The 13,172-nt window shown below is 35.8% G+C and overlaps 1 protein-coding gene across 4 annotated transcripts in view; it reads left to right on the forward strand.

Moving 5' to 3' along the window:
• Window positions 1–12,695, forward strand: part of LOC127652402 (brain-specific angiogenesis inhibitor 1-associated protein 2-like) — a 111,162-nt gene extending 98,467 nt beyond the window's left edge. The window contains exons 11-15 of one of the 4 annotated variants that reach the window (XM_052138525.1): window positions 253–321; window positions 402–555; window positions 807–844; window positions 9,196–9,239; window positions 11,193–12,695. In XM_052138525.1, coding sequence (XP_051994485.1) covers window positions 253–321; window positions 402–555; window positions 807–844; window positions 9,196–9,223 — 289 coding nt within the window. In that variant the 3' untranslated portion in view covers window positions 9,224–9,239; window positions 11,193–12,695. Of the gene's footprint in view, window positions 1–252; window positions 322–401; window positions 556–806; window positions 845–5,889; window positions 6,037–9,195; window positions 9,240–11,192 lie in introns of those variants that run through there. The other 3 variants (XM_052138523.1, XM_052138524.1, XM_052138526.1) reach the window with 3 other exon arrangements.
• The last annotated feature ends 477 nt before the right edge of the window (window positions 12,696–13,172 follow it).

Below are 13,172 nucleotides of genomic sequence, written 5' to 3' on the forward strand. Positions count from 1 at the left end.
ACACTCTCTCTGCACAGCCATAATGAGCAGATGGGTCCAAACCAGATAGATGCCATCAGCAACAGGTGTTCTGTTACTTCTGGGTGAAGGTTACGCACAAACAACATTTCTTTCTGGTCTGTTGGTGACCCAGAATTTCCAGAAACTGGCACTACAGGAAGGTGTTCTTGAGAAGAAGGCTTTTTATTTATTTATTTATTTATTTATTTATTTATGAAATTGAGTTTCTAATGAAACACTCTTTCCTTTCAGGCGAGGTTGGTTTCCTTTTTCCTACACTCGGGTGCTACCTGACAGTGAAGGCGAGAAGTTAAGAGTCAAGTATGTACCCTTACAACCCATAAACGGTTCACAATCCGTTTTTTTGTGTAATAATTGATTGACTGACCTTCATCCTATAGTCTTCATCATGGGAAGAGCAGCAGCACAGGGAACCTGCTGGAGAGAGAGGACATGTCTCTGCCCATGCCTGACTATGGACTGACCGCCCGACTCTTGGCACAGAGCCTAACACAGACTCGACCACGCCCATACAGCATGGCAGGCTTTGCACAGGTACTTGCACACATGTATTAGCATAATACATGTATCTCTCACTGATATCTCCTTTCTCTGAAGTTCTTTTTAACTCTGCATATTCTATTCATTTACTACTCATTTTCTTTAATCTGCTGGTGTGAGTTAATCTTAACATGCATGATTTTCATTCCTTTAATAATATGCGTTGATGTAATGTTGGATAATTTCCCTTAAAACTCGAAATTAGTTGCTAAGCAGTCCTGAAATGTTCTTTTTAAAAATTCCAGCCAGCGCTAGAGGATTATGACAATCCTTTTGCCACAAGGTAAGATCGGCTCTTAATGAACCGAAATTCCAACACTAAATAATGAAGCAGTAAACAAGACTTGCCAATGTTACTCAAATGCAAAAACCGTACTGCTAGTTATACATGTGATAGTGAATAGTAGTTTTTCCCTTTCTTAGCTCTTTTGCTTGCTTATGCTAAATGTGCAATGTAGTGCTGATATTTGTTGGAAGACCTGCCCTGTTTCATCAGATAATTGTAAATCATTTCTCAAGGTGTGTGTGTGTGTGTGTGGTGTGTGTGGTGTGTGTGTGTGTGTGTGTGTGAGGATCTTTGTTTTATTTTTTTTTCACTGTAACTTCACGGTGTATGTCATCCATTCTCGTCAGGATCACAGCTTCATTGTCCGTGTGCCCTGAATTCACTGTCTCTGGTTGTCTAGCTGAGTTACATTAATTAGTAACCCTTATATCAGTTCACTTTAAGTAAATGTTCAAAAACAAGGGAAGCTCTATCAAGAACACTTGTGGCATACTGTCGGTTACCACAGACAACTTTCAAATTGTCCCTTAGTTTGCAGTAAACAAAGTTAATGTGAAATGTATTTACAAAGGAAGTCTGTTATTAAGCAATAAGGTTTGAGAGGCTGTGCTATATATAATATATTGTGAATATAGGCACGACATCTCATGTGGTCTAATACAGATTTCCCAAAAAATTTGAATGATTACCTCTATGTATTGGTATTGCACAACCACCAGTTTGTTTTTTTTATTTTACTTGGTTTATTTACAAAGGCCATCTTTGTGTCATGGCATATGACACATTTTGGTTATACAGCTGTTTACGAAAACCTCAATATCTCTGCTCAGCATGGTCCTAGCTCACTGGAACAAAAACTGATCTCAACAGCACATTACAAGGCACATGACTATATATATATATTTTGCACATTCTTGTTCATTAGACTTAGAACTTAGCAACAAGTTTGCTCAAAGTTCCACTTTTAGGGTCCATTTATAATGATTCTCAGTCTTGTTTTTTTAGAGGGTATCTAGGTAAGTATAGTGTGCATGCAGAACATTTCAAGTTTGAGACTTCTCTCTTTTATGAGGCAAGAATGTGCCATTTTTAAATTCCCCTCACTTTTGTGTTGAATATCTCAGATAGGAACCTGACATTTTCATAGAAAAGTCCACGAAATAATTTTTGTGTTTGAAAAAGAAACATGTATGGAGCAGAGTGAGGACTTTGTATTTCCCAAAGATTCTCTTTAAAAGGTTAACTCTGCTTGTGCTTCTCTTGGAGTATCCCCTGCATCCAAGATTTGGAAGGTGAGTTCAGATAAAAGACAAAGTGCTTTGAAAACTAAAGTAGGAAGGATTTTTGAAATTTTGAAAATAAATCTGGATGAATCATTTGATGACATGAATCCAGCAGAGAATAACAATGCCAAAACTCAGTCGCCAAAAGAATAGAATAATTGAGGCTCTTAAAGAAAAGCGTGCCATTGCAAACAAAGAAGACAATGTTAAAATTCTCAGTCTATTAGGTCTTCAGGATTACTATAAAATTACAGGCAGGTGAGTTTGATCAGGGTTTGAGCTAAAATCTGCAGATTTGAAAAACCATATGATAGATCATGCTTCACTGTTGCCAATATCAAAAGTAGTAACATTGATAAGCATAAGCTATTGTATGTCAATCATAAACATTATTACTGTAAAATACTGTTCATTTGTATTATTTGTTATGCTTATTACATCTGTTCATTTCCCAAAATGCATGAATAAATTAGGCTTTTCCCCAGATTTCTACTAGCCCTAGCTCTGTTACCAGTGGTATCTCAAACGCAGAATGCTGCTACAGAGGACTTATTTCTGTGAGAATTTCAATTTCCCATCTGGTTCCCAGTAGAGATATCCAACACAAAAGTGAAGGTAATTTAAAAAAACGTGCACATTCTCATCCCCATAAAAAAAGAAGAAGAGAGAAGTCTCAAACCTTAAATGTTCTGCATGCATACTATACTTGCCTAGGTACCCCCTAAAAAAAATGTAATCCTTCCCATTGTAAACTGACCCTAAAAGTGGAACTTTGAGCAATCTTGAGCATTACATTCGGACTTAAGTTCTAAGACTAAGGAACAAGAATGTGCAAAATGTTTATATATGTACATGTAGCTTGTAATGTGCTCAAGAGGTCAGTTTTTTTCCAAGGAGCTAGAACCATCCTGAGCTGAGATATTGAGGTTTCCATAAACCGCTGTATAACCAAAATTTGTTGTGTGCCATGACACAAAGATGGTTGTCGTGGTTAAACCATGTAAAATATATATATTTTTTTAATTGTGGTTTTGCAATACCAATAAATAGAGGTAATCACTCGTTAAAAATTGGGGAAAAGGGTCAAGCAACCAACTTTACAATTATTGGACCACTTGAGATGGACTGACTCAGCGGAGTAATCTCTGCAACCCTTTCAGAAATTACTATATTCACAATATGGCACAGCCTCGAGTGCCTTGATGCTTACATAATGCAGATACCACATAATACAAATATTAAAGGCACAAATGTTTATAATCTTTAAATGCCATCCTTCCGTTAGAAGCTTCCTGGTTCTTTAGAGCAGCAGCTTTTAATGGTGGATATGAGCAGCGCTGCAATTGTAATAATCTGTTAAGAATTATATAATGTAGTAATGTGTATGTTAATGAAAGTATTATGAAGGGATGTCTAATAGGCTTGGAATTGATGCTGTTTTCTCGTATTGGTAATCGTAAAATTTTCCAGATTATTTTCGATATATATATTTATATACATCAGGATTTTTTCAGATATAAATAGGGCTGCTATTTTCACAATAGTCTTTGTCTTTTCAAACATATTTCACGGCACTACTTGGTAAAGTGTGAGCGGCTGGGTAAATTAATGTGGGTTGTGCACAGGACATGTCCGGCAGGTGACATGGTGCGTTCTAAAATTCTAAACAATTATTTTCTATGAAGGTCCACGATGTATCTGAAGGCTGTTTAAATTTTCAACTCGCATATTTTTGTTTTTTAAATCGACTCAAATCATTACCAAAGGACATAGATTATATCTTTCGTATAGCCTGCACAATATATTTTCAGTTACTAGTATGTCTTTTTTGTGGTTTGAATGAAAGACATATTCAAGGCTACATAAAGAGTAATTGCATAATAAACATTGCCATTGCTAATCGTTTGCACTGTGACACCAGTTTCATACACTAACCTGCAAACTCATCGACATAACTTTAATTCTTGAAGAAGTGCAAAACTCTTCATAACTTTGGACTGCCATAAGCTCTTAATGTGTGTGTGATGCCTTGTCCATGCTGCGACAGGCTTCAGTAAATGTTATGTCGCCCCCTTCTGGTCTCCCAAAGCTATTACATCATACTACATTCAATGTAATGGCAGTGTTTTGAAAGCACACAAATTAGACTTCTAATTTAAATGTGGCTGATGTTAATATATTGATTCCTCAAAAATGTATAGATTAAATAACGTTCCAATCAATTATTGATAAATCAATATTTAATGGCACCCCAAATGTCTATGGTTTTTAGTGAAGAAAAACTGTATATGTAGGCTCTTTTTCAACAATCAAATTTGGCATGTTTGATTCTGTTGGAAAAAGAGCAGGTTGATTAATGCACATCCTCACAAGTTTAACAAACTTCTAAAGCCTGAGAAATGTAGAAAATCATAATTATAACTATCGTTAGTCATAAATGCAATATTCTTAACTACTTAAATAATAGGTCCACATACATTATTATAACTTTTGACATATTAAATATGAAAACAGCATATTTGAAGTTTAAAAAAAAATTTTTTTTTAAAGCATTACATTCGTTTTATCTGGAAATCCTTTTGAAAATAGCCAGTATGTGCTGCAGGGATGGAAATTATCTGGTTCGTCCCAGTGGATCCTTAAATGGTGGTTAATGGTGGATAGCTCAGATTTGGCCTTATTTCTGTCACAGCTTTTACACTTTGGAAATGAAATCAGTTTGTGTGATTCCTTTGTAAAAAGTTAAAATCTACCAACATCAGCTGCGGGGCAAAAATCATATCATCTGATAACAGTGACGGTGATCCATGAAATAGCATTTTATGTCAAATCCACAGTTTGTCCTGATCCACCAATTTAACACAAACAGCATTTTTGGGCATTTTCAGTTCAATTTGAGCAAAGTGGCCATTGAAAGCATTTATTTTCTGTGGTGCCAAAAGAACCCGGAAGTGCCGCGGCAGCGTGTTTGTAAACAGTAACTTCATCTATAGTCCCTGACATTAAACAGAACATTACTATGCAACAGAAATAACGATCATCTATGGGTGCTTTGCAGTGATACAAATAGTTGCTTTGTGAAGGGTTCATAGCTGTGCTGTATCGTGAATAAAGCACAGCTATTGACCAAGGAGCATCCAGAAGCAGAACTATCAGTTTTAAAATTTCTGTTATACCATAGTTTTGATGACTTTACCATTATTCTACAATTTGGAAAGTAGTCATAAATAAGAATGAGTAGGTCTGTCCAAACTTTTGACTGGTAATGTATAACTTTGCTGAGACAAGATTAGCAAGCAATTTTATCACAATGCTAGTCTTGTTATGTCTTGCCCTATAGACTTCCATTGTATGTGTTTTGATGTACAGTATACACTTATTTTCTGTGGTAAACGACATGTACAGATGCTGTATGAAGTTTAAGATGGAATTTACACTGAATATTTTTCAGAATTTTCACCATATAGATACATTTAGATAAACCCTGATTTTACCCATTTCAATACCTTCTTCTAATTGAATAACTTTTTGTAAATAACTACAAGTAATATATGTTTGGAAAAAGTTAACTTCCCATGGCATATTTCATTGCTGATGCATTTAATCTTAGCAGTGTAGGTTTTTTTTTTGTTTTTTGAAGGAAGTGAATCAGCCCCCTTACACGTTTGACACCTGCCCATTTGTGGCTGTCTTGTCTTTTCTTAATTTCTCTCTAAATGTGTCCGACCTGGCAAGCTTCCTTCTCTCTTTGTTCCACAGTTCCGATGGCAAATTGATTTCAACAGTGTGAACACAGAATATCAGACAGATACAGCTCCGGATAGCACAGGGGCCATGGCCCTTCTTCCCTTAGCCCCTCCCCCTCTTAAGCTCTGCCTTCACACACTCCTCCTCCAATGGAAGGGGCCAGTCTCATCCCTCCTTTCTGTGCTCTCTTCTTCCCTGCGTCTTGCCGGGGTGATAGTGGCGGTCGCGTGTGGTGGGTCGGGGGGGAACTCTGAGAAGAACGTCCGGAACGCAGTCCAACTGCTCGCCTCGCCGCTTTACAGACTCGCCTGTAGTGACGCCGCTATGACATCGCTGTGGACTCCAAAGAGACTGCTTACCACTTCCTGTCTTTCATGCATGAGCACAAGTTTGCTATGTGGTTGTTTTTTAAAATGACATCCTCATGTAAAAGTGCCAAAAGAAAAGCAAATTTGGTATTTTGGAGCAGCTCTCCTCATTGCAAAGCTCTTGCTGATTGTTTTTTTCTAAGCAGAATTTATGGGAACCTCAAGCAAAATGAGTAATGTTTTTTATTTTATTATGTGGTTCAGCTGTGCAGAGTGTGCTCTCTCTCTGTGTGTGTTTTTGAAGAACCTTTGTGATCCCTCGTGTATTACCTGGTGCTCCTCTGGTCCAGAGGCTGTGTCACTTTGTGCCAAAACAAACATAAGCTTAGATCTTCTATGATTTCACAAATATCATTGGAATAATTGGAAGGACAATCTGCATCTCAAATTTAAAATGGGCCAAACGAGAGTGGACCTACGAAACTAGAGTGAAGGTTGCATGAGCTTCAAAATACTTGGGTGGGACTCTGTTGTTCACCAAGACCAGCATGTGTCTGCGCACCCTACATGCATGAAAGAAAAGTGCTCTGAGCATAAAATCAAAACTTTTTCCCCCCTAAAAAAAAACAACAAAAAAAAAAACAGAAAACATTATTCTTAGATACCATATAGTATGGGGTCAGAATAGTATTAAAATGAATATATGCATGAAATAACCTAATTCATATTTGCATACAACAAATTAATACCAAATACAGTTTACAAATGTTTATCTTGACTCACATTCACAAAATATGATTCACAAATGTAGAACCCAATTCACATACTGAGATTTACAAATGTGTAACTAGGGATGGATAAATTAAGAAATTTAATGATCCTGGTTCTGATATCTCCTAACAATACGGTTTCTTAACAGATCCATTAACAATTATTTTTGTAGTTTTGAGGGAGAAATATTGTTTAAGTATGTTTAAGTTTAAGTATGTATCCTTTTCAGTGTTAAAATACTTTATTCTATCCTAGCTTAATATGCAGAGATAACTATAAGTAAGCCATTCATAGGTTAATTGTCTCAAAAACTGTAAACACTGTGTCTCTGTGGCACTTTAAAAAGTCATCTTTTTTTTTTAATTACTCAACCAATAGCATTAGTTGGGGCGGGACAATTTGTTCGCTCAACTGCAGATGAGGGGCGTATTCATAAAGCTGTTTTGAAAACATTGTTTATTTTTGCAATTCCATTCAGTGGTGCTAGTGTCACATAGATTACATATTTTAGCTTTAACGTTGTAATTGTCTACAACCATTGAGTAATTACTCTGATAAAAGTCGTACAAGCTTGGATTTGTGTGTGGATGTTGAGCTTTTTCTTACAGCTTTTGATTCACAATAAAGTTTTGAAAGTACGTTCTTTTTATCCAATCAGATGAGACATTTTCAGTCCAGCCAATCAGCGTACTTAATGCAGGAGTAACACTGTAACTTATGCCTTACTACAGTTCAATGCATTGGGCAACACTAAACAATATAAAAGAGCCGTAAGGTTACGCATTTGTGATTCTATTCGTTTTGAGACTATTTTGACCCCATAATAAGTCTATAAAACATTCCCCCTTGTAGTATGTTTCCATGCAGTTTTAGGATTTTGACTGACAGATCCTCTGGAGCTGTGGTGTAGTCCTCGCTGTGTTGATGTTCTTTTGTTTCTTCTTTTGAAAACATTTGTTTTTTCCTTGGAAAATAGACAAACTAGGAAAAATGCACAAGAAATCAGTGTATCAATCACAATATGCATGCTGAGGAGGAACATAGTGAACATTGACCTTGAATGTATGGTGACTTTTTACAAAAAGAATAAATATCTATATATTAATAAAACATTTGTTTAAATGACCTTTCGATGATTTGTAATTTGTCATCTTGAATTTTAAATTATTTGTATTGAAGAAGAAAAATAATCCCACCATCTTAACTGTGTCACCCACAAATCAAAATCTGGGGGAAGTTATGATTGTTTTTGTTGCTGTCCTTTGAGACTTTTCCACCTCCAATTTAAATTCACTCACCCTCATATTGCCCTGAGAAGAGCACACACTTATAATCTTATATAGATTGTGTGTCATGACGTTGTGTCTGTATGAATATGTGACCTGTACCTGTGTTTTTGTGGCCTTTGCTTGCCTGCTAGCCTTTTTTCCTTCTAACTTCTCTTTCTGTGTTCTTACAGCTTGAAATGATCTATTTGAGATATATAAGAAACTAGACACATAGTGGCCCCAGAACGTTTTTGGACACTTTTTGACACTGAAGTCACACTTAAAATGTCATTTAGTTAACACAATATCAAACCAAGTGGCATCTGTAAACAAATGATGCTTTTCTCAGAACTAAAAAACGGTATGAAGTCAATTACCCTCAAGTTCAAAACAAACTAATTTATGTGAAATGTTTTGCTTGTACATTTTATTTTTTATTTTTTTGGGCTTGTATATCTCTTTAAAATAAATGCCACTTGGTTTGATATTTTATTTTATAATGCAAAGATATTTATACATTTTTAAGTGTCTTAATTGTTCAAATACTTTTTTGGGCAACTGTACTGTATATGTAGATGTCTATTTTATAAGCATGCCTTTTATTTAGAGAACTATGAACACTTGGGATTTAAATGTGCTCCTCAAATGTTATTTTTTTCAAAACACTGTCCTTTATACAGTAAATTGGACTTGTGATTGTAGATTTCTAACCAAACTGCTATGGGCAGACTTTTCATTTTGCATAATATTTTGAACCCATGTCATTTCTAGAAACGTGTTATTTACTCATCTTTAAGCATATAAGACTGTATCATCATCCATCTTATACAGTGACCAATCAAAAAAAATGCCATGTCACAGAGCGAGTAACCATCTAACACAACACTAACAGTCGTGTGAATGCGGTGGAAATGTAGCCATGCATAGCCTCGGTCTGAGGTACAAACCCCTGGATTCTCTTTACCTTCCAGTTTGGGTCCTGAATTGTCCCGTTTCTGAGTGTTGCAGGACCTCTGTAAGTCTCCTGCCTCCATCGCTGCTCAGCCAACCAATCATGCCCTTTCTTATTTTATTTGTTTCTCTACTTTCATTCACTGTTCAGTTTAAACGGGCACTAGGGCTTCACAACTTTGTTCCGTCTCATGCTGCCACCTGCCTCTCTGGTTGGTTCTTGGCTTTATTTATGTGTGTGTGATGTGTAATTCGTACCAGCCAGAGAGGTCATTGGTTGCCAGGAAATGGTGTTTTCATGGAGGCAATATGTTGGCACTGGAGGTAACCCAAAATCTAACTCTTGCATGCATTTATGAATGCTGACCAAAGTAAACACTCACAGACTTAACTGTTTTGTTCCATTTGCATGCTTGCTCAAAACACCCTTCATAGACTTCTCCAAACACCTGTTCATAAGTATATGTCAAATGAATCACCGTATGCCTTTCAGCAGTACATTATTATGTATCCCAGACTAAAATGCTAGTGCAATAGATCTTATTTAGTTCATAGTTTAGTACTTTTTCTATTCATTTGTTATACAATATTTCTGGAAGGCCCCCAACATGCTGTTGATTCAAGTCAATGGTTCGTTAGTAGAAGCTCCAAAACCTGAAATGGGTGTATCGGATAAAAGAGACACTGGGAATATGTGGTTGAACCACACAAAGAGGTGTCCAGGTCACATCTTACTCCAAAATCAAAAGGGAAAATCAAGAAACTATACTTTGAATTATGAAATAAAGTTTACTATTAGGACCCTCAAGACGTTTTGCATTGTGACATTATTCTCATGGCAGTTAAACAAATTTTATCAGAAAGGAGAATGAAACTGTATTTCACAATAGTGTAATCATTTATGTATAAATTATTTATACATCTTAGTAGCATTTGTAGTACTGCTTTAAAAACCTTTTTTCTTTTTCTGTAAAACAATGTTACAATAAAGTTATAGTTCACCCAAAAATAGAAATTATCTCATCATTTACTCATCCTCATGCCATCCCAGATGTGTATGACTGACTTTCTTCTGCAGAACTCAAACAGAATAATTTAGAAACATATTTCAGCTCTGTAGGTCCTCACAATGCAAGTGAATGGTGAAATTTTAAAGGTCCAAAAAAACATATAAAGGCAGCATAAAAGTAATCCATGCAACTCCAGTGGTTAAATCTATGTCCTCTGAAGTGATATGATATGTGTGGGTGAGAAACAGATACATTTTAAGTTCTTTTTTTACTATAAATTATTCTCCCTACCCAGTAGGGGTCGATATGCACAAAGAACGTGAATCGCCAAAAACAAAGTGAAAGTGTAGATTTATAGTAAAAAGGGACGTAAATATTGATCTTTTTCTCACCCACACCTATCATATCTCTTCTGAAGACATGGTTTAATTCTCTGGAGTTTGAAGGATTACTTTTATGCTGCATTTATGTCCTTTTGGAGCTCGAAACTTTGGTCACCATGTGCTTGCATTGTATGGACCTACAGAGCTGAAATATTCTTCTAGAAATCTCAGTTTGTGTTCAGCAGAAGGCAGAACGTTAAACACATCTGGAATGGCATGAGGGTGAGTAAATGATGAGAGAATTTTCATTTTTGGGTGAATTATTACTTTAATAAAAACAAATAAAAAATGAGAAGCAATAGCAGATTTGGTATATTTATGAGAATTAGGGGGTTACATTTTCTTATTCGTCCTGACAAAAATGTCACAAAGTAATAACATTCAAAGTCAAATTGTAGACAAAATTTTTTTATGCAAAATACGATTCCTTATGGTTTTCTATTTGGTTTTGGTATGAAATGTGACCTGGATACATTCTTGACAAGTTTCCTGCAATTCACCCTTGATCTGTTGTGGGTCCTCCAGGAACAGGGTTGGGAAACAATGTTGTAAAAGTCAGTGGGTCATTAGTGTGTGAGCTGTCTTGTAGATGCACTGACCGTGTTTCTTTTCCACCCCATCTAGTGACCGTTCCTTGGAGCTCTTCCTTAGACAAAGCATCATGGATGACCGATCTGCTCCTCTGTACTACTAGAGGGGCCCTTGCTGTGGCCTGTGCACTGTACTGCCCTCTCTTGTTCTGTCTGTGTCATTGCAACAGCATATGAAGGCAGAGCATAAGTGCTTACTTAAATGGGTTTAAAGGAAGAAGAATAGAGAGTAAATCTCACATGTTCTGTCCTGAAAAGATTACAAGAGTAATGATCTTAACTCTGTAGCTTCATAATTATTGGCATTTGTAGTAAGGAATTTGAAGAGGTAATGACTTTACCAAAAAAAAAAATAATAATAATAATAATAATTATGTTAACTAATCTGGCACATCAAAAACTGACCATGTACTTTTATTGGAAGAGAGTGAGGATCTTTAATGAAATAAGTGAAATACAGCATCACATAAGAGTATGCCTGCAATCTGACTGTTGAAATTTGAGATCATTTGCAACTTGAATGTAAATATGTAACAAAATATTTAGTACATTTCAATTCCATATATTGCAATTTTATATATTAAGGAAGCCTTTTTCTCAGTTAAAAGCTTTGTGACACATGCCTCTGTATCACCTCTATATATTTTGAAAGCTGTGCTTAGGAGACATTACAATGAAACCTCTTCACAGGGGTCTTGATACTGTGGTCGCTCCAGCATAAACAGACTGCCATGATTTATTACAGCAGCCTCAAGCTCTAGTGATGCATCTGCAAATTCTCTGGTTAAAGAGTTCTGTACAGTATATTAGTCACAATATATAGTGCAATTTTGACATGCAAGCATCATTGCAATTCTTTAAAATAATAATAATAATAATGGTGTAAGTACAGGGAATTGCTTGTATGTGATCTGTTATGTTGTTTGATTAGTTTTGTATAATTATATGCCACTACTGTCACTTGTTTGTTTCTTAGAAATTGCAGCAATTGTTTTAGATATAAGAGGGTTTGTTACTTTTTTCGCCAGCTACCTTTGCTCTCAGGCTCTGTTGAGAATATAAATGTATTTTATTCAACATACTGAACAATAGTGCTTATAAATATCAAACTTAGATTGACTACACAATAATGGAAATCTATAAATTGCAGGTTATGTAAATATGTAGCTTTGTTTTTGCCTGAGGGACGGAAAATTACATTTATAGAATATAATCTTTATCACGAAAGCTCTTTGTACAGATAATCTTGAATTAAATAGATTTCTTGCCACAGGACAAAAAAAAAAGGAGTTTAAATGCTAATATGAATTGCATGTTTTTGTAATAGGGCAACTACTGCGGTTTGTGTGATGAAAGTGGGTATTTTGTGTCTGATCAGCTTTAAGACCCATTTTATAATGTTTTTGTTGTTGGGTTTTTGTTGTCGTTTTCTTGCTTTTCTTCTAATGTTCTGTTCATTCTAATTTATGGTCATCTGCAAATGTATGTGCACATTCTTGTCTTTCATTAAATAAAAAAAGGAAATAAAAACTTCAAATATAGCTGGAAGTAGAAATTATGGGGTTAAGCGGCAAGCGCATTAACTGACATTTTGTGCATTCATAGTTCACCCAAAAATAAATATTCTCTCAACATTTACTCGCCCTCATGCCATCCCAGATGCGTATAACTTCTGCAGAACATAATATTTTTAAAAGAATATTTCAGCTCTGTAGTTCCATACAATGCAAGTGAATGGTGAACAAAACTTTGAAGCTCCAGAAAGCACAAAAAGGCAGCATAAAATGAATTGGTCTGCCGTGTTTTAATCCATGTGTTCAGAAGCAAAGCAATTCATTTTGGGTGGGAACAGACCAAAATATAACTCTTCATTATAAAGTGGTCTCCTTTGGTGATCATGATTTAAAGCTCGGTTACACTTTCAAGTGCCATCAAGCACTCTGCAACGTGTCAAGCGCATAGAAGTGTAATTGAGCTTGATATCATGATTGTGCCTTGAAACTGCAATGGCAAG

The sequence above is a fragment of the Xyrauchen texanus genome, chromosome 12, assembly GCF_025860055.1.
Source record: "Xyrauchen texanus isolate HMW12.3.18 chromosome 12, RBS_HiC_50CHRs, whole genome shotgun sequence".
In the NCBI taxonomy this organism is placed as follows: Eukaryota; Metazoa; Chordata; class Actinopteri; order Cypriniformes; family Catostomidae; genus Xyrauchen; species Xyrauchen texanus.